The 19815-nt window shown below is 43.4% G+C and overlaps 2 protein-coding genes across 2 annotated transcripts; one reads left to right on the top strand and one right to left on the bottom strand.

Annotated features, from left to right (window-relative positions):
* Positions 1-1672: 1672 nt before the first annotated feature.
* Positions 1673-16696, bottom strand: ift74 (intraflagellar transport 74). Its single transcript, XM_085467465.1, has 21 exons — positions 16679-16696; positions 16526-16600; positions 15640-15773; positions 15019-15160; positions 14884-14932; positions 14550-14648; positions 14347-14407; positions 13995-14054; positions 13839-13900; positions 6721-6859; positions 6573-6635; positions 6345-6488; positions 5772-5812; positions 5611-5690; positions 5480-5533; positions 4909-5006; positions 4710-4836; positions 4409-4572; positions 4128-4253; positions 3937-3997; positions 1673-3664 (listed from the first exon to the last, which is right to left on the bottom strand). Exons 3-21 carry the CDS (start codon positions 15766-15768, stop codon positions 3549-3551), a joined length of 1815 nt encoding a protein of 604 aa, XP_085323591.1. The 5' UTR covers positions 15769-15773; positions 16526-16600; positions 16679-16696; the 3' UTR covers positions 1673-3548.
* On the top strand, positions 8838-13844 carry LOC146701140 (leucine-rich repeat-containing protein 19-like). Its single transcript, XM_085467466.1, has 6 exons — positions 8838-8893; positions 10212-10567; positions 10779-10890; positions 11069-11156; positions 12409-12615; positions 12714-13844. The coding sequence occupies exons 2-6, from the start codon at positions 10221-10223 to the stop codon at positions 13025-13027; spliced, it is 1068 nt and encodes a 355-aa protein (XP_085323592.1). The 5' UTR covers positions 8838-8893; positions 10212-10220; the 3' UTR covers positions 13028-13844.
* Positions 16697-19815: the final 3119 nt, after the last annotated feature.

Genomic DNA, 19815 nt, shown 5'->3' with positions numbered 1-19815 from the left:
CCAGTTCTGTTCCAGGCAGCACGTTTGGTCCTCAACATGTTGCTCTGATTTATTTATTTTTCTCTTAAACCTTAGTAGCTGTTTCCTTTTAGCGTCCATGCTCGGAGTGTGCATCAAACTGAGACGTGCTGGCTCGTCGTGTCAGAAAGGCAAACGTGCTCAGTTTACTTCATATCCAAGCCCCCTCCAACATTTTGCATTAATTAGTATTAAAGTTTAGGCCACTTGCATTGTTGGGAAACATCCTTTTCTCTGCTGTAACCATGTTCACGTTTGGCCAACTTTAGCTACCCTGTGTTGCCCAAACATGGTCGAGCAGCAGAAGTGTTGCCTCGGGCCCCTCCTCCAGCGTTACCTGGGCCGGTGTATTTACAGCAACTACTGGTCTGAGGTGGGTCCAGTTTGATAGTTTGGCCTGTTGGAATCGTCATTGATCCGGGAAGCTCCAGACCAATTATCAGTGGAGTGTTTGAAAGGCAAAACTCGTCTTCTTTCAACCAAAGTTAGCCTTTAATTTGATCTACTAAATGGCAAAGTGTCATACAGCGTTCCCACGAAGCGCTCGTGCTGTGGGCAGAAGCTGTAACATGGAAACTGACTTGTAGAGCGCAGACTGGGTGGGTCCAGCCTCTGACAGTTACAGGCTGAACTCAACGCTGTCACAGACACCTGACACTTTCTGGATTCAACTGAATCAATTGAAAAGATCTACAGTTTTGATTTCTGAATATTTTAAGGTGGACTTTAGAGTTATTTTGATGTGGAAAAGCAGAACAGCAGATTTAAAGCGATAAATATTCTCCTGAGGTTTTTGTGACACAGATTAAAGAAGGCAAGGTGTGAATATGGAGCCCCAAAGTGGTTGAGAGTACATCAATTAATTGTTGATCATGTAGAATATAAGTGTAATTAAAGGTGGCTTAATTCATAACCCAATGTGAAGTTTTTAAGGAGGATCTAAGAGTTTTCTAATCTGTTTTTAGTTTATAATGGAGTTTGTCTGTCGCTGTTCCCTTATGTTTTAGCTGATAACTACAACTATGCCACTACAACCCTGTGGCATAGACGGTGTACACAATGGGCCCACCCACTGTGATATCACCCACTGGTTAGTGATGTTTGTTACCGGGCCTCAAACTGGCAGGTGAGGAGAATCTGTGACACGGCTTGATGACCTGTCGGTGACACGTCACAACTCGATAACCATAGTGGTCGCCCCCTGATGGCCACTGAGAATAATACTGCACGTTTAAGGCACTGGCTTCACTTTTCACATCAGTCTTTACTGTTCCAAGCAAACTGCTGCCCACATTAGTCAGTCAGCACAGCTTAGAGTAACTAATGCTGAATCTAGCTGCTAGTGTAATATTCCTTCGCAGCGCTAACGACTTGGATAAGGTTATAATCTAGTTTTCTGTTTAGCTAACATTAGCTTATTAACCAGTGACGTCTGAAGCCTTTTGAGCAGCCATTCAGAAGCTTGGCAGCTTAACTGAGCAGCACGAGTTGCCTTGTAAAACAAACTTGGTTATAAATAATCAGAGGAGGCTGTTCCCACATTGAATGTCTTCAGCACCATTGCTGTTCTTGCTCCAAGCAGCTAGCTGGCTATAGTTGAAAGCGGGTGATGAGCTTGCTTTGACACATTTTAATATTAGAATTTTAAATGCAGTTTGACAAAAACATAATTCCCACCTCTTCTTTGGGTTCCATATGTAACATTTATTTAAGCAATTAAGTTGTCAGTACAAAATAAATGAGATCAGTTCGAGAACACTCGTCGCTAACACAAATGTAGGATTGTTTTATTTATTAATGAAGACGCTGACGTTTCTGGTCGCCATTTGATGCACTCAGGCTGTTCAGTGGTTGTTTTCAGAGCTTTGTGGATATGGTGCTTGTTTTTGTGCCGCGTCTGTCCTCCATCATTGCTCAGCCTGCTGTCAGTGCATTAGTTGATCTATGCATACATGTTTGGATCCCCCCCCCCAGATGTTTTAAATTGGGTGACAAGAGAAGCAAGTGGTGGCGACAACAAGATATTTCATGTAAAACTGCTGAAGAGATGCACAAAAACAAAAAACTGTAGATGGGCTTTATTCATGTTTCCCTTTGAAGTTCTTCCTTTTCATTCAAGGCTTGACGATCCCACTGCTCTGGATCACAAGCAGTGAGAAGATGTGGATGAAGAAGAGGGGATTCATGTGTGTACATACTGAGGACACCAAATAAACCCAAGTTTCATTTTATTGACCTTTGAATGGTTAGAAAAATGCTGTACTGTTCATCAATGTTTACTGTACTCTTTGATATCTGCACACCAGAAAGGTCAAATATTTCTAGAGTGGAATTTGGATTTTATGCAAATTGTTCCTGTTTTTTTTCTGTAATTAAAAGCAATAAATAAAAATAAAACGTGTCCGTCTGTCCTTTAGATTTGGCTGCAGATGCACCGTTTAGATTCCTGGTTGGGTAAACGACCAGCCATGAAAACCAGATATTATCAAGATCAACTCCAGCTTTTACTGTGACAAGACGAGATTACCCTGACATCTGCAATCAGTCTCTTTGTGGTTAAACATACAGCTTTGTCAACATTTTAGCTTCTGTACAGCTAACTAGCTCGATAGTTTGAAAGTAGCAGTGAATGCTAGCAGGCTAACTAAAGGTGGACTGTTGTCTTTAAGAAGCTTTAGTTGGTAAGCAAAAAGTTGCTGGTTTGATTCCAGCTAGCGGCACAAATTACTTTTGGGATTCATCAGGAAGGAACTGTGCCAAATCAGGCACAGGGAACACCTAAACACTTCTATACATTCAATTTCTAGACCTGGAAACTATGCCCATCTTTTATATATAATAATATATATTATTATATATATATATTATATATAAATAATTTCCCCCAGGGATCAATAAAGTATTCTGATTCTGATTCTGATAAACAGTCTTAACGACCTTGTAGTACCATATCACCCTATTAGAGCACTTCGCTCTCGCTCTGCAGGCCTACTTGTTGTTCCTAGAGTATTTAAAAGTAGAATGGGAGGCAGAGCCTTCAGTTTTCAGGCCCCTCTTCTGTGGAACCAGCTTCCAGTTTGGATTCAGGAGACAGACACTATCTCTACTTTCAAGATTAGGCTTCAAACTTTCCTTTTTGCTAAAGCATATAGTTAGGGCTGGACCAGGTGACCCTGAATCCTCCCTTAGTTATGCTGCAATAGACGTAGGCTGCCGGGGGATTCCTATGATGCATTAGACATGTACGTTCGTTTAACTGATGCATCTGTATGTCTCCGTCTCTCAGTTAATTGTAGTATGTTTATTTCTTTCTTTTGCAATAAACAGACAGTACCTATGAAACATTTAAATTAGCTCACTGTTTTACATTTACATCTCTACTTGAAGCTGCTGTCAGAATGCAGCACAATCTCTGCCTTTGAATGACTGAGAAGCTATTTGGGTATAAACACTCAACACATTTTGCTTTTAATGACCATGAGCCTGTCAGAAAGCTTCACCTGGAACCAAATGAATAAAGCCTTTTGTTTTTAACTCATGTTGTTCTGCAGCAGCTCTATGAGGCTCTTGTTGTAATCGGCCACCTGCTGGGAGACGCTCTTGGCAACTGAGGCGTAGTCGCTCTCCTGGGATTTGGAGGCGATGACTGACGCTGCAGTTAAGGAAAAATCACTGAGCTCACAGACCTGGTGTCTCAGAGACCAGAGGTTTATAGAAGACACAAACCGAGAGCTGGAAAATAAAATTAAATGTATGCACACATCTGACAAGTACTGCTCCTTTAATTACCTCCAAAAGCTACCAAAGCTGTAAAGAACTGGTCCCAGTGTTTAAAAATCTCACTTTCTCTGGATGCTGGAGACTGAATAGAGGGCTTCTAGTGTGGATGAATTCATACGTCATATTTCTAAAGGATACATTCTTTCATCACAAAGTTGTTCTGCTCCAGGTGCTGCCATTTCCTCTCCAGGTTAGCCAGCTAACGTTCAGACACATAAAGCAACACAAAACACAAGACTGCTGTGAGCTGAAGACGGGAAGGCAGGTGGTGAGGAGCGAGCTGAGTCAGAAGATTCAGTCTGTTTCCTGTGTACCAAAACACGACTAACCTGAGCATGAGTCTCATTTTCCTGCAGTCTGGTCTTCAGGGCTTCATGTTTCTGGTTCATCTCCTCCAGCAGCTGTCCAAATGCATCTCGACGCTGAGTCAGCGACACCTGCTCCTCCTGCAGCCTCTGCAGCACAAGGAGAGAAAACAAAGTATAGTCAGTTCATTTTTTAAAACGGAGCTCCATTATTGATCTCCAGTATGGAAGCTCTCGGGGACAGTGGTGAGAAAGAACTCCCTTTTAACAGGAAGAGACCTTCAGCACAAAGAGTTTGCAGTTACCTTCTTCCTCTCCTCAGCTGTGAGCCTGAGGGTGTCCAGGTCCCTGTAGGTATGCAGCTCAGACTGCATGGTGCTGACACGCTCCTGCAGGGTGCTCAGCTCACCTGTGATCTTCCCCTCCAGCTGCTGCACCTTCTCCAGGTCCTGCTGCAGGCGCTGGGACTCTGTGCAGGGGCAGAGAAGGGGCTTTGTTCAGTGCTCGTGTTGTCGGGACGTAAATGTTCCAGACTTTAAGGTTAGAAATAAATTAATGTGATCTCTTTAGAAGTGAGGGAAACCCGACTGTGTGCGTGTCACCCACCTGTCGTCAGTCCTCTAGCGGTGCTCTCTGACTGGACCACCTCGGTCTCCTTGCTTACCAGCACTTCCTGCATGTCCCTCAGCTCACTGGCTGTCACTGTATCCACCTGACGGAGCCGCAACATGTTCTACAAAGACATGCACAGTTAGTGCAGTGGACCACGCTGTGTTTGTCCTCCCATTTCATCAGTGCTCCTCACCCTGCTGCAGTGCTCCAGGAGTGAGACAATGTTCTCCTGGCCCTGCTTTAGTCTCTCCTCCTCCTGAGCCCTGGACTCCTCAAATGACTCGAGGAACCCTGAGAAGAGGACAGAGGTTATATCCATGCGCTGCTAGTAGACAGTAGGTTCCCTCTAGTTCCTCCTGACAGTGGAAATCAAACTACTGTGTTTTGGTGACTCCTAACTGTCATCAATTAGGCTTCATGCTTTCACATGCAGTGTTTGCATCAGCCCCCACATTCCCAAATGTGGGATCATCAGTGTTGATTAAACAGACGAACAAATACATGCCTGTCAGCCTGCATCTGCTCAACTACTCTGCCCCACAGTCCAAGACATCAAGATGCAGTTTGTGTGTCTGTCAGTCGCCTGTGACGCTGACCGACTGACCGTCTCCTCTCAGTCGCTCCGTTAACTGTTGTATGTGTTCATTTTTTTCTTTTGCAATAAACGGACACAGTACGTAAGAAATGTTCTCGAAACACCTTAACTTTAAATGAGCTCGACTATGCTGCCTATGTCACACGTGTTCGGTTCGACTGGGACTCACGGTTGATCTCCTCTTCCTTCCTCTTCAGCTCTTTGTATTTTTGTTGACATTCGCCTGTAGGAATGTTCAGAATATTGAAATCACATCAAAGGTGATTCAGGTTTAGAGTCCACCCTCATCCTGTGGGTTACCCTGAGCTGCTTCTGAGTCCTGCTCCAGGTGTCGGATCTCCTCTGTGATTTGTCTTCTCCTGTCCCGTATCTCCGTAAGCCTGAGTACACACAATATACACATATTCTTACACGCACACACAGAAGTGACGAGTATCTAAGTACTTGTAATGAGTACATACTGCCTCTCCATGCTGGCAATTTCCTGGTTGTCCTCTTTCACCTGGAGAACAGAAGCACAGCTTCAGTCTTTGGTTTTTCACGTCTGCTAACATCAAGCTTCAGGAGCTCTGCTCACTGCTGTTTACAAGCCATTCATCAGTTTGACCACATGATGGTGCTGTTGACTCTCTGAATCAATGCACACGTTTAGGATGAAGAACAGCCCTACTGCACATTACCACAGTAGCCTGGGTTAGCATTAGATCATCTAAACTTCAGTGTTATTAAGTTTACTTAATCAGAGAACATCGGAGAACAAAATAAAGTACCAGGACCCAAATGTCGCAGCTATAGTTGCTTTTTAATGCTGAAAGAGGGTTTTTGCCGTGCAGACCCTGAATGTGTGGAGCCAGTGAACGCTGAGGAACCGAATTCCTCAACATGACTAAAACTACTCAACCAGACTGAAACTGAATTCATGTGATATCCTTGTAAAACAACACAAACAAATCTATTTCCTGTTTGTAAAAGTTTCTGTGATATTTCATCAAATCCCTCCCGTCCTCTGATGTAGCAATGACCAGCGCGCACACCTGCTTAAATAACTTCTCTCTCTCTTCCTGGGGTGAACCCAGGCTCTTCTGCTCCGCCTCCATCGTGTCTCGTTTGGCCTCCAGCGCTGACAAGGTCTCATGAAGCCGAACCATCTCCTGCTTTATCTGAGAGTGGGACAGCTCCTGCAACGAGGATCGTTCACGTAAAACACCCGCAGCCATGCTGTTCCTCCACCTCGCTCACACCGCCCCCTCCACCCGACTCACTGCTTCATAGTCCTCCTTCCTCGTTATTAGCACGTCCAGCTCCTCCTGGAGAACAGTCAGCTCCTGCAAAACAAAAGAATCAGCTGAGTACTTGCCAGAGTGAGATTTCATCATGCCTGACATGAACCAATAACAACTACAGCTTCACCTGCAGCAGTTCCTCATTAGTGGTTGTCATGGTGAAATATTTCTCTTGCTTTGCTGCCGGCATTGCTTGGACGACTTCATCAGCAACGCGCCTCTCTCTCCTGATCTCCTCCTCGATGGCCCTGATTGCCTCCTCTCTCCTGCAGAGCAAACAGAGTGGACAGAGTGCACGCAGACAGATAAAGGAAGCCAAAGAGTTTACAGTTCAATAACAGCCCACATCAGCTGACATGCTTCTACACATCAGCTAACATCGGGTCAGGCTATCTAAGCTGCTTAAGTTGTGGCACATGCACAAGCTGCTTTGCAACCCACCTCCTCGGGTTCCTCTGAGTCTACGGAGGCCCTGACTGAACACTGCACAAGCAAAACGTTCCACATGAAAAATAAGGCAAAGCAGACGAAGAACCTAAAAAACTGTTGTTGTTTCTTAAATTAATTTTCATTCTTTACTACACCAACCAATGACAAACGGAGACAGAATCAAGCAGCGGTGGTCAAAGCTTCCTCCTGTTTCCTGCTCAGCTACATCACAGGACTGAAGCATAACTATGATGTGAAGCCGGCCGCATCAGTGAAACGCCTCTTTCTCTGAGATATTTTAACATAAAAACACAAATGCAATTCAATAATACATCTCAGTGTCTTTGCACTTAAACTGTAAGAAACAAATAAGCTTTCTTTTTAATTTTGGGGCCTTTTCAGCCCTTATTCCATAGAGACATGAGTGTGTGTGGGGGGGAGACATGCAGCTTAGTGCGGCTCGGACTCAAACCCGGGCCTACCGCTCTCCGGCCACACGGCGTATGACCTCCTGATCATCCCACTGAGCTAAACCATAAATAAGTTAAATTGGGTTCTGTGTTGTGCAGACTGTCCTGTAATTCAACAATGAACATTTTTGTCCTTTCTGTTTCTGTTTATGGTGAATCGAACATAAGAATGATACATTTCTATAGCAGCCAGTGAAAAACGAGGAACTTTCTGCCGTTTATTGCTTTATCTACGACTTATTTACTTTGGTACAGTACGTGGTCATGGAGCACGTCCTCACCGTAGAAGATTTATGCCCTCCTTCACATTTTCCACAGTGGGCCAGACTGAAGACTTTGGAGGGCTGATCCTGGCCCATGGGCCTTATGTTTGACACCCCTGCTCTGGGACTGGTGGAGGAAGACTACAGCACCAAACTCTTGAATATTCACATCATACGGTTACACTTGAACCTGACCCCTGTGATGTAGATCAGCTCCTCCAGTCTCAACATTCCCTCCTCTGTGCTGAAACCCGACTTTCCCAGAGACGGTGCAGTCGGGCTGCAATGCAGCTCCATCACATTTACATCAGTCTCTACTTCAATTCAATTCAATTTTATTTATATAGCGCCAAATCACAACAAAAGTCGCCTCAAGGCGCTTCATAGATACAGAGAAAAACCCAACAATCATATGACCCCCTATGAGCAGCACTTTGGCGACAGTGGGAAGGAAAAACTCCCTTTTAACAGGAAGAAACCTCCAGCAGAACTTCAATGGAAGAGTAGGAATGTGGGAATTCTTGTTCAGCTGTATGTAACCCAGTCTGCTGCTGCTGGTGTGCCTGCTCACTTTCACAGTACTATTAATCATTACAATGTTTACAATAGTTTGCAAATGTTGCTGAAACATTTTACAATATCAAGAGTGAGAGTACACGCACTTGGGTTTGCCGTGTCCACACAGGCGCACAGGTATGTTTGCTGAGACGAAGCAGCAGCAACACTGGCCTCTTTCATCTTCTACCTGCTTTTCATCCACTTTTTCTTTTCTCCGTCTGATCTTTCACACTCTTCTCCTTACTTTATGCTTTCTTTTCCATTCAGCCGTCATCTCTCCGTAAGAAGAGGTCATTAAAAGAACTAAAATGCTTGTCATTAATCATATTCAGTCATTTGCAGAATTATACCTTGAACTAGTTCACATATATATTTAGATGAGCCATTTCCAACAGTAACCTAAGAGATACTTGTAGGCAGAAGAAGGAAGACAGCAAAGATGGGAGGACCAACTTGATCAATCATAATCAGTTAGCACAGAGTGCACACTTGTTTTACAAGGAACAAAGGTCACTCGTACGCTGACTGCGTGAGAGTAACAGAGGACTAAAGGTTCACCTTAGTGCGTGTAGAAGAACAGGTAAGATTCTTCTGCTACTTTTCATTAGTAAAAGATGATTACACAACAAGTATAAAGAGAAACAGTGTGAAAACCAGACAGGAATTGTGATTGTGAGATGCAGAAGTGCGAGGTTAGGCAGCAGACACGTTTCTACACGTGTCCTTTAAAGGAGAACATGCGCTGAAGTTTCTTTTCTCTGTAAGACGTGAAAAAGACACTCCAGCATCAGTGTGCACTCACTCCCTAACACGGTGCTTTATCTCTACTGTACTCTGACCTCGGGCTTATGCTGCAAAGTGCCCGATTTCTCAGTTCACTGCACATACAAAGAATTCACATAGAAATATGAGGGCATAATGTTTTCTGTTAATGGAGTCCAACGCTGAGTCGTATATTTAAAGAGGAACATGACGTGCAATGATGGGTAATGTTTTTATCCTCAGGTTAGATGGCTTAATAGCTCCCGACTCTAAAGGGTATTTTCATCAGATTCTGAACAGTTTTTTTTCCTTCTGCTCTTTGTGATGTCAGTGAGAACAGGTACAGTCATGTCAGCGAGCTGCGCTCCGCCTACCTGCTGTCTGAATCAAACACTTTAAACAAAATGTTGTAAAGCCTCAAGCTGTCACCATGCTGCTGTTTGGTAACAGGCACACACGGACGTTGTGGTAAAGTTTTATCCTGCTTTTTGATTCTAAGGGGCCATCATTGAAAAATCAGTGTAGTTTTGTTTTCACGTGAAACTGAGACCATCAGCTTATCGTGAAAGTGATAATAAGGTCAGTGATCAAGAGACCCAAGCACTGTTTTACTGTCGCCATATATTAGACTTTCTGCAGCACCCCCTGCTGGCCATTAGAATACACATGCTGTGCTTAGTGTAAACATTGGCCAATACTTATTTACAAAATCTTGTCTCACACTTTTAACCCCTGCACACTTTTCACAGCATACACTGAGATTTTTCACCTCTTTGTGGTCTTCAGGTGCTACCGTGTCACGCAACCTTGTTTTTAAGAGGCACAGCCAATCCAAAGAACGCTGGCTTAAAGGGGGAGGAGCTAAACATGTATTTCAGAAAATACATTTTACTGACAGGCTAAATAACTGTAACTTATGCAAACCTTGTGTATAAATGGAGTTGATGTTAGTCAGATTATTTTAGTCCAACTACATAATTTGCAACCGTCGATATCTGTGCCGTAGTAATGCTTTTTCAATCAAAAAGCTGAATTCTACCAGGCAAAAAATGAATTAATTACTGGTTTTGTTAAGGAATGAGCGTGTTTTCTCTGTCACGTGTTGGTTACAGGACTTTGTATCCATTTCCTTTCAGTGTGGTGTGATGGAGAGGTGCTGGCAGCCTCTCCTCCTGCTGTGGCTCACTGTAGGGCTCGTGAAAAATAATGAGACAGTGAATTGTTCCTGTTCCACCCATCAGCTGACAGCAAACTTCACCAACAAACATCTTCAAGTCATCCCTGAAAACTCCAAAAATGTAAATGTTACCAAACTGATGATTGAAGGGAACCTAATTACTCTGAATGACACGGACCAACAAGCACTAGCTAGCTATCCCAGCCTGGTAGAGCTTCACTTGGATGCTAACTGGATCACTGCTATTCCAGCCAAATACTTCTCTGTGGTACCAAACCTCAGAGTGCTGTCTCTCGCCAGAAACAACATCAGCAGGTCAGTAGGCTAGCAAAAGTCTAACTTCTAGCTAAATGCTAATTAGCTGCTTTAAGTATACTGTGTGTTAAACACCAACCATTAAACTGGTTTGATTTTGATATTGGTGCATACTTGTTAAAACTTACTACTGTTGCATGTTAGTAATATATCCAAGTACAGTGTGGTATGTAATCAAGTGTAATATAATTCTGCTGTGCTGTTTTTGTAGCCTTCACCCTCAGGCTTTCAGTGACCTGGAGGTCCTGACAGAGTTGGACCTGACCCACAACTTGCTAACAAGCCTCCCTGCACAGCTGATCAGTGGGCTGAACAAGTTACAGGTAAAACGAGCATTTCAAAAAGAATCTGCTAACTTAGAGTTTAGTTAGAACTAATCTAGACATGACATGCATAAAGAAATGCATGCATGTGTATGGGGATTTAGGGCTGCACATGTAAGTGTTTCCTGTACAGGATGTGTTATTATTTCATTTACCTCGCTCTGTCTGGTCCCATCAGGTACTGAACCTACAGGGAAACCCCTGGAATTGTTCCTGTCCACTGCTGACCATCATTGGACAGATCGATGCAGCAAATGTTACCATGGGTAGTAGTTTTCATCACAGTTTTAAATGTTGGCTGACCTGTGACCCTTTCTGGGAGCTAATGAGTCAATTACAGCAGTTTGAAAACTATAAACACTGCTCAAAAAAAGAAAGGAACACAAACACAGTTCATGAGTGTGCTGAGGACACGTGACACATGTGAAAGGGTCTGGAGCAGCTGTAGAGAACGTTATGCTGCCTGTAACATCGTTCGGCATGACCAGATTGGTGGTGGGTCAGGAATGGTCTGGGGAGGCATATCTATGGGGGGACACACAGATGTCTACAGGCTAGGCAACGGCACCTGCCTGATATCAGGGATCGGGACAACAGACTGGCTGCATCATTGCTTCACTTTTATTTGTGTTGTGTCTTTGAATTCGGCCCTCTCTAGGTTGATCATTTTCATTCCCATCTTTTCGTTCCTAAAACATTCCCCGGTCCATATCAGTATCCAGCATGGCTTTCCCCCCACTGAGACCAGTATGTGTTCAAAGTGTTCCTGAACTTTCTTTGAGCAGTGGATCTTTATTTGAAGGAATTTTAGTAGACACGGAGTATCTTGCTTGAATCTGCAGTGGCACATTTTTACTTACAATCTATGAGCCATGTAAGAGACTCGCACGGCTGGTATGGAGGTTTTATTTGAACCTTATTTGAAAGATTTTTGGCAACTGATGTTACTGGAAGCCAGAATTACCTAAAGAACCTAAAGCTCACACTGCTGATCAACACATAAGAACACCCGGTGCTTTTGTCTGCTTCCTTTTAAACTGCAGACAGGTGATGTGGTGACACTTTGGTGATGGTTACCATAAAGCCGTACCATAAAAAGAGCAGCATATATGCAGGAGAGCACCCACCATATACAACCTGGTTCCCATATAGAGTTGAATGCTCTGCCTTAGTGAGCCAAAAATGTCTACTGGGGAAACTGAGCGATGGTCTGGTTACTTAAAGGAAAATGTTGGTAGCTTGATTATTAAATCATATGTCCCATGTTGCAGATTTCAGTGATTCTCTTGGATCAATCAGTGAACTACATTATTTTCACATCATTCTTAAAGATTTATCCCAGTATTAAAGCCAAAAACACTACTTTGAATGAAAACAAGTACAAGTAGAGACAAGTAGGAGTGTAGTATAGAGAGATAATGAGGCCAGTGTTTAAAATCCCTTTCTATGTGAAGAAACTGTTCTCTAACTTTAGTAACTTAAAGAGCATGTACTGAAGGAAATGGTGTGTGGCTGCAGGAGGACCACAGGTCATCTGTGCATCTCCAGCAGAGCAGGCTGGACGAGATCTTCTTAATGCTGCAGCACTGTACTCCACATTATTAGCCAGCGTCACTCCAGACCCTCAGAAACCAAAAACACCGGTCCACCCTCAACAGACGTCGGGCCCATCAGTTATTATGACGACCACACAGTCAACCGGTCAGAACAACAGCACCAGCAAAGGTACGACATCGAGAGCTGCAGATCATTTTCTCCACTTAAATATGTGGACGCACAAATGCAAGCTTATAACCCCGTCTCCATCCTCAAACCCAAACTAGACCCGACTCCTGCGCTCGGCAACACGTGGAAATTCACAGCATCCGTCGCAATCTTGGCAGTGGCCACCTCCATGCTCATCGTGTGTGCCGTCAAGGGGCCGTCCTGGTACAAGCTCTTCCACAACTACAGGCATCGGCAGTTACAACAAGAAGTCGAGGAGGGCGACGAGGATTTTGTGTCAACAGAGTTCTCGGCGACGGGAAGACACCCGACCCATCAAACATTCAGCTTTGAACCAATGAACAGACAGATAGACGAGGAGCAGGAGGAGCAGGAGTACTTTGAGGATCCATATATCAGGAGAGAAGAGTGACATGCACGATGATAAGAAAGCAAATACAATCCATTCAGTGGCAACCTTGCTGTTTGATAAACACCGCTGAGTATTATCATTTCACGGGTCACAAAATCATTGTGTGAGAGCTGTACTGTTGGTCACTGAAGGAGCTTCTTTGCAACATCTTAACTCCACGGCCTGCATTGTTGCCCGGATACTTCCATTAGTACACTGTTGTCAGCTGCGAGGAGTCTGCAACAACCCCAACTCCACTTTTTGACCACTAGAAGAACAATATTCAAGTACAGAACACTTCCTGTAATCTGAGCCATTAGTGTTAGTGTGTGAGCGCCCAGTTAGATCGACAGCTTTATCCTTGTTTGCACGGCACTAGAACGATGAAGTCACATGGTTTACAAGAGTTTTTACCTCTTCATGACTCGACAACACCAGCAGCAATGTGCACCGTTATACAAACCTCAATTTACGGTGGTTTGAAAACAGTTTGCAAGTGTTTCAGATAAAAAACACTCCACGTGTTTGTTTGCTCACGGATCTACACGGCATTTATTTTTATTAAGAAAACTCCACTGCTGCTTCATCTTTACATAACAAGCAGTCGTTTCCTGTTGTGTTTGTGTTCAAAAGTCTCATACCTGCACATATCTGAGTCTTTTTAAATGTTTTATGACTCACATGAAAACTAGCCATCAGGCTAAATTAAATAATGTCCTAGTACTTCATTCTGAAAATGATACTTCACAAAATAAATACGTTAAAGTGTATTTGTGAACATAAAACTGTCTAATGGAGACACAAGTGTCTTTATGAGAACACGTGCACTTACTCTCTCCTCTCAGTGAAGATGTTATCGATGCTTTCTGCCTCGCTGTCATTCTCGGCTTTCAACTAAACACAAGATCAAAAAGTTAAAGGGAGAATTTTCCCCTATATTTCCAGTTCATGAAAAAACCCTTTTATATTGTTTTGATGGATTACTTACTATGTTGTAGTCGTTGATCATTTCCTCCATCTCTGTGTTGGTGTTGAGCTTGTCCACAAGCTGGAAACACAATAAAAATGTACAAAAGTGAAGTAAAAACGAGTCCAGTGTTTAACGCATTCACTGAAAACTAAAAACACAACCTCACCAGTATAAAGGTTTTAAATGTGCAGTTGCTCTCAAACATAACATCGTAACACCTGCAATCAAATAGTTACTGTCCCTGAAGTGGGAAGTTTACATCGTCTATTTTAAGTCATCATGGCCGACTGCTTAAGCTAGACATTCCTCAACAACACAGTGAAAAAGGGGATACAATCTTTCAGTGTTTAACAGCATTGTTGCTGTTTACCATATTGTAGTCAGCAAGCTGGCCTTGCATATCCTTAATCTCAGCAGCGAGGCCTTCAGCTCTGCAGCAGACACACATCACGGGGACATTATACAGAGTTCATCTGGATTCAGTGGATTTCATCTTTCACTCAACTATAACTGTTAAAGACGGGAATGAAGACAGAAACTTGGTCATAAAAGAAGAAGAAGAACACCACCCACCTCTTTTCATAAGAGAGATAGACGGAGTTCTCCTGGTTGTAGCTCTCAATCTCTTTGTGCAGTCTGCTGGTCTCTGTGGTCAACTCGTTGATCTTACTCCTGACAGAAGAACAAATTTCACATCGATAGAATTTTTCACGAGCAGCGTAAAAAGACCACATTTGAATCTATGGTGAAAATAGAAAATACATTTTAACTCAAGACCAACTCTAAGAAATGTGAATGTGCTCAGTATGTTTGCATCTTTTGTGAAGCGGTCTAGCTGACCTATGGTTTGTGCACTCCTTTACTTTGACATAAGTAGTTACTGTTAATGCCAGTGAGTATGTGTTACCTGAGAAGACCCAAGTAGTAGGACTTGTCCAAAATCTGTCTCTGAGGCCCTTTGGTAAAGGAAATGTGGGAGGGAGGTCACAGGTTTATTTATATATTAAACACAATCAGAAAAATATCCAAGAAGAAAACATACCTTTCATGCCAGTTTTCATCCCACTGAGCCCCTGCTGGGTGACCGGCCTCTCAGTCACTTTGATCTGTGCTGTCAGGACTCCGGGGGTGGCGACGGGGATGCCACCCCTCAAACCTGGATGAGCACTGGTCCCTGGGACCATCTGGAAGAGGAAATGCAGTGCCTTAGTTGTGGCTGTCACAAAATTGCATTTTCACTCTGAAATTATTTTAGCTGAAAGAATTCACAGTGACAATATTATCACGATATCTAAAGGACATCTGACAATAACCATGTTACTCTCTCTAAACCTCATACTCAGCTTTTTTCTCATATTAGATACAACACACATGTAGGGAGGGGAAAACAGAGTCTGTACTCATAACTGCACACAAGATTACAAAAGAAGCATGATGCAATGAAAATGCATCATAAGCACAATGTCCATTTTATTTTTGGTCTTTTTTCTTGCCAAAACTGGTCTATAGTGTTACACGTAGGCTCAGTAAAACCTGGCACTCATTTCTTGGGCGTGCAGAAACACACAGAATCAGCAAACAATTGTATTTTCAGACTGAACATAACACACTCAGACTGATAATATCTCAAAGCTACAGCGTATCCATGCTGCTGATGGCTAACCCCAGTTGCAACACGCATAGCTGTAGGAGGAGGCTGGATAGCTGTAGGGGGTCTCCCAGCACCAGGGACCACAGATCCGCTGCGGCTCATCGGCCGGCCCATGCTGGATGGAGGCCGCTGGCTTGCCATGATGCCTAAAACCCGTGGACACACAAACAGGAACACTGAGTAACAAATCAGACACGTGGAGCTGCTGGCTGGATTGAGCCATTTTATGTTATTTCCTATATTTTTAACTTTGTAATTTATTGTATTATTTAATTTAGTTCAGTCTGTTACTGTTCCTGTTGCCTTGGAGCAACAGGAACCACATCATTTCCAGATGCTGTTACAGTTCGGTGCTTGTTGGTGAAATAAAAGGGCCACACTTGAAGACACTAAAGAATAACCTTTAACCCTGTGGTGCCTGTTGATTCATATACTGACATTTTAGATTTTACTAGCACAACAGATCAGGCGGTCACGTGATTAGGAGTGGTAGCGAAAGGCTGAAGGCAATAAAGGGACTGATTTGTACCTCACAGTAACACAGAGCTTGTAAAGGAAATAAAGATGTGCACGCTGCTAAAAAGAGGGAAGAAGCTCCTCGGGGTGATTAAACCAAACTCTAAATAATAACACATGTCACATGTTTACTTTGATTTAGAAACATGATTTGTTTCGTGTGCACCAACACTGCATCTACGCTGCACTGACATTACACTGACCCGCATCGCTGTACCGGCAGCTGTGCATCGTTATGACAGCGCAGTCTGTTAAAACCTACAATTTTGAAGCTTAGTTCGGCTATTGCTAACTTGTTAGCTGACACTTTTTGGCTTAGCTTCGTTTACGGAAGCCTCGGTAAACGTCCCGGCGTTAGCCGTGAGATAACGCAGCTTCTTGCCTGAAAATGGTCTCTCTGCGGTCTGTTTTATACGCCTGTATAACTTCCAGTCGAAGCAGGCGTGCGGCGGTTTACCTGAAAAGAGAAATAAACGAAAAAGAATGAAACGCTAGCTGGAAGAAAGTCAGCGGCTCGAGATGATGTTGACGTTACCCCAGTAACCATCTTCTTCTTCACCTGAAATGGGAACAATGCAGGTTGGAGAATGTACGTCTGCCCCCCACCGGCCAACAGGGGGACTACATGAGGTTCCAGTCTATCTGTACGCCGAAACACACACACACAAACAAACAAACAAAGCAACTGTAGCTGTGTTCTTTGTACTGCCTCTCACATATGTCTATGAGAAAAGACTGAGAAATGTGTAGAGGAAACGAGGAGAAATCTAGTTGTTTATTCTGTATTATCCCAATTTCGTGGAGAGGTAAAAGATGCGACTAAACATCACTTTTATCTGACAGCCAATAAGAGCAGTCAATCAGGAAGTGCAACGCTCTATTTCACAGAACATTAGGTTAGGGAGGAACATTACACCTCAGCCTTGTTGCTTCATTGGTAAGGGAGGAGTAAGTGGTTGATGGTTCATTAGTGTATTTCTTTTTATGGTATGCCTCATTCACCCATTCAACACCCATCCATCCATACAAGCGCTTTTTTCTGTTCTTTTGAAGATGATGATGATGATGATGATGATGATGATAATGAAGCCTTTATTTGCCTGCAGCGAAATCGGACCTCTTCCAACCATACATACATTACACAAACATCACATTGTGGAGACAGGTCAGAACAGGTAAGGTATAGAAAAACAGGAGAGGAGAAAAAAAGAGAACTGAGCTCCTGATAGGGGATCAGTATGAGAACAGAAAACATGAATCTTCACACCGTGACACCATGAAAACACGTGACAAGCAACAGGGTTGGGTGAGTAGGGCTAGAGTAAGCCAATGTAGACAGCAGCATCGAGTCGTGGCATCTCTGCCCAGGTCCAGCTGACCCGCCGTCTGCATCAGATGGGGGCCAAGCATCAGGGCGTTTGGAATAGGGAAGGGAGTGAGTGTGCATCTGTGTCAGTGTACACGTGTATGTGTGTGTGTGTGTATCCTGTGTTCAACTTGAGGGAGAGTGTCCTTTCACCCGGTTGAGCGAAAGTCAGCAGTCCTTCAGCCAAACCAGGTGTCCTTGAAGGATCGGGTCAGAGAGACTAAACATAGTCCGGTTATCAGGGACAAGAATTTGTTGTTCAGGAGCTGCATGAGTGAGGGAGATGATTGTTTGGGTTAATGCGGACACCAGGTCTAACTATTTCCCATCGCAAAGCCGTGAGCTTCCCATATGGTGTTCCAGAAACACAGTCTGAGTACTCACAGCTTGCCCATCGTCAACCATGTCGGCGAGCCTAGTGGGGCTTTGGAAAGCTGTAACCGCTTTCTTTGTTCTTCGATAAGCCAGGTCAGAGGCAACTCCGATCAGCCAGAGCTCTGTTACCATGGTTCATAACAGTAGCTCTCGTTCAGTGTCCTCCATCGAGAGTGTCTCCAAGCACACAAACTGACCATCGAGTATCCGGCAGCAAATGTCTCTGCAGGACAATCAGGGCTCCCCCGAGCCCAAGCTTCTCATCAAGAGTGGAGTGTGTAACATTCACATTCAAATGATCGGGGTTCGGTATCTTGCCTAAGGAAACTTCGGCATGCGGACTGGAGCAGCCAGGGATCAAACCGCCAACGTTCCGATGAGTAGATGACCTGCTCTACTTCCTGGTCGACATCCTGGTCAACTCGGAGGCAACAGAACAGGATTGTATGATGGACTTCATCTGCGTAGATTATGTATGAACTAAGTGTTGATGCTAAATACCTAAATGTGATGAATACAAACCCTCCAAGATGAAAGACAAGTTACAGATTTCATCTGCTTTCCGCATGGAACACAGAAAGGACAGAAATTAAACCGATCTAGATTTTTAGATCTGTTCTTTGTGCCAAACGGGATGTAACTGTGTGATCAGTGAGTGATCAACAGGAAGGAGTGTACTTCCTGTGCGGCGCTGTCCTGACTGAATCTGATCCATAGCATCATGTCAACATATAATCTTTCAACACATGATGTACTCACCTGTACAAGTTATCTTTTCCACTGAATGTTCTGATTATATTCTGTGACCACAGCAAGTCGATAACAGAACAATTTCTTCTGTGCTTGTTATTCTTCTCGGTCAAAAGGCACAGAGACTGCTGTTGCACATCTGGCTCCTTTGCAAAAGCAAATTTAAACCTCACGAAACTTCAAATTTACATAACAGCCATGAAGAACTAAGGGAATCTCAAAAGCAAAAGTGGGTCCCAAAGGGATCTGCATGCATGCTCGAACAACAAGTTTAATCTTCTGAAAGGTCACAGGAACACACAACGTCCTGTAAACAACCAAAGGCCTCTGATGGATGATGGCAAAGATCACAGGGCTGTGTCAACAAATGTTTTTCTGGACAGATGAGACCAAAAAATGAGAAACATGATGTTATGAGAGGAAAAACAGGATAAACGCTGCAATGTTGGAAATCAGAGATAAGACAAGAAGTTTGGGCTTTATGCCTCATCTGGGTCAGCATTTTGATCCAACCCCGACGTCATGATTCTCGTGAAGCAGAACAACTATTCAAGAAACCACTAGATGGCAACAGGTCAGCATCTCCCTCTCTTTGTTAAACGACAGTAATGAGAGTTTTTATTCTCAGCAACTAATACTTTACTTATTGTTGTAATAAAGAAACAAAATATATGTCACATTTCTTCTCATCGTTTCATTTTTTGTTGGCTTCCCTTCAAGGTATTAAAATTCAGATTGACCCTTTGTTTACAGTAACGTGGTATTTCATATAGAGATTTTAGCACACATGGGTCTTGTATAACTGTACTTTCAGAAAGAAAAAGAAACAAAGAAAGCATAAATTTTACATGAGGAATGTGTGAAATCAAATTTCACACTGTTATTGTTCAGTACTGCAGATGTTAAAGCTGTCATTGCTATGGGGATAGCTGTAGGAATGCTTGTTCCTCTGTCCCCTCCTCTAACGCTGTCCACAGCTTTCACACTCGTCCCTCCTTTACCGTGTGCCCTGTTAAACATCAGCACACACACATTAAATGTTTTCTCTTTTTTTTCCTTTTCAAATGCAAAAATCCTCACGACAGTTGTCTGGATACCTTTTCCCCAAACTAAAACCACAGTTTACCTTTCAGACAAACTCATTTTGATGCTTTTTTATATATCAAACATGATAATGGATA

Source organism: Copadichromis virginalis, linkage group LG9 (genome assembly GCF_057382275.1).
Source record: "Copadichromis virginalis isolate Kocher_CV1m ecotype Utaka linkage group LG9, C_Virginalis_male_GT1.1, whole genome shotgun sequence".
Taxonomy (NCBI): Eukaryota; Metazoa; Chordata; class Actinopteri; order Cichliformes; family Cichlidae; genus Copadichromis; species Copadichromis virginalis.
Note: the sequence above shows the minus strand (reverse complement) of the source record. Positions and strands in the feature narration are given on the sequence as shown.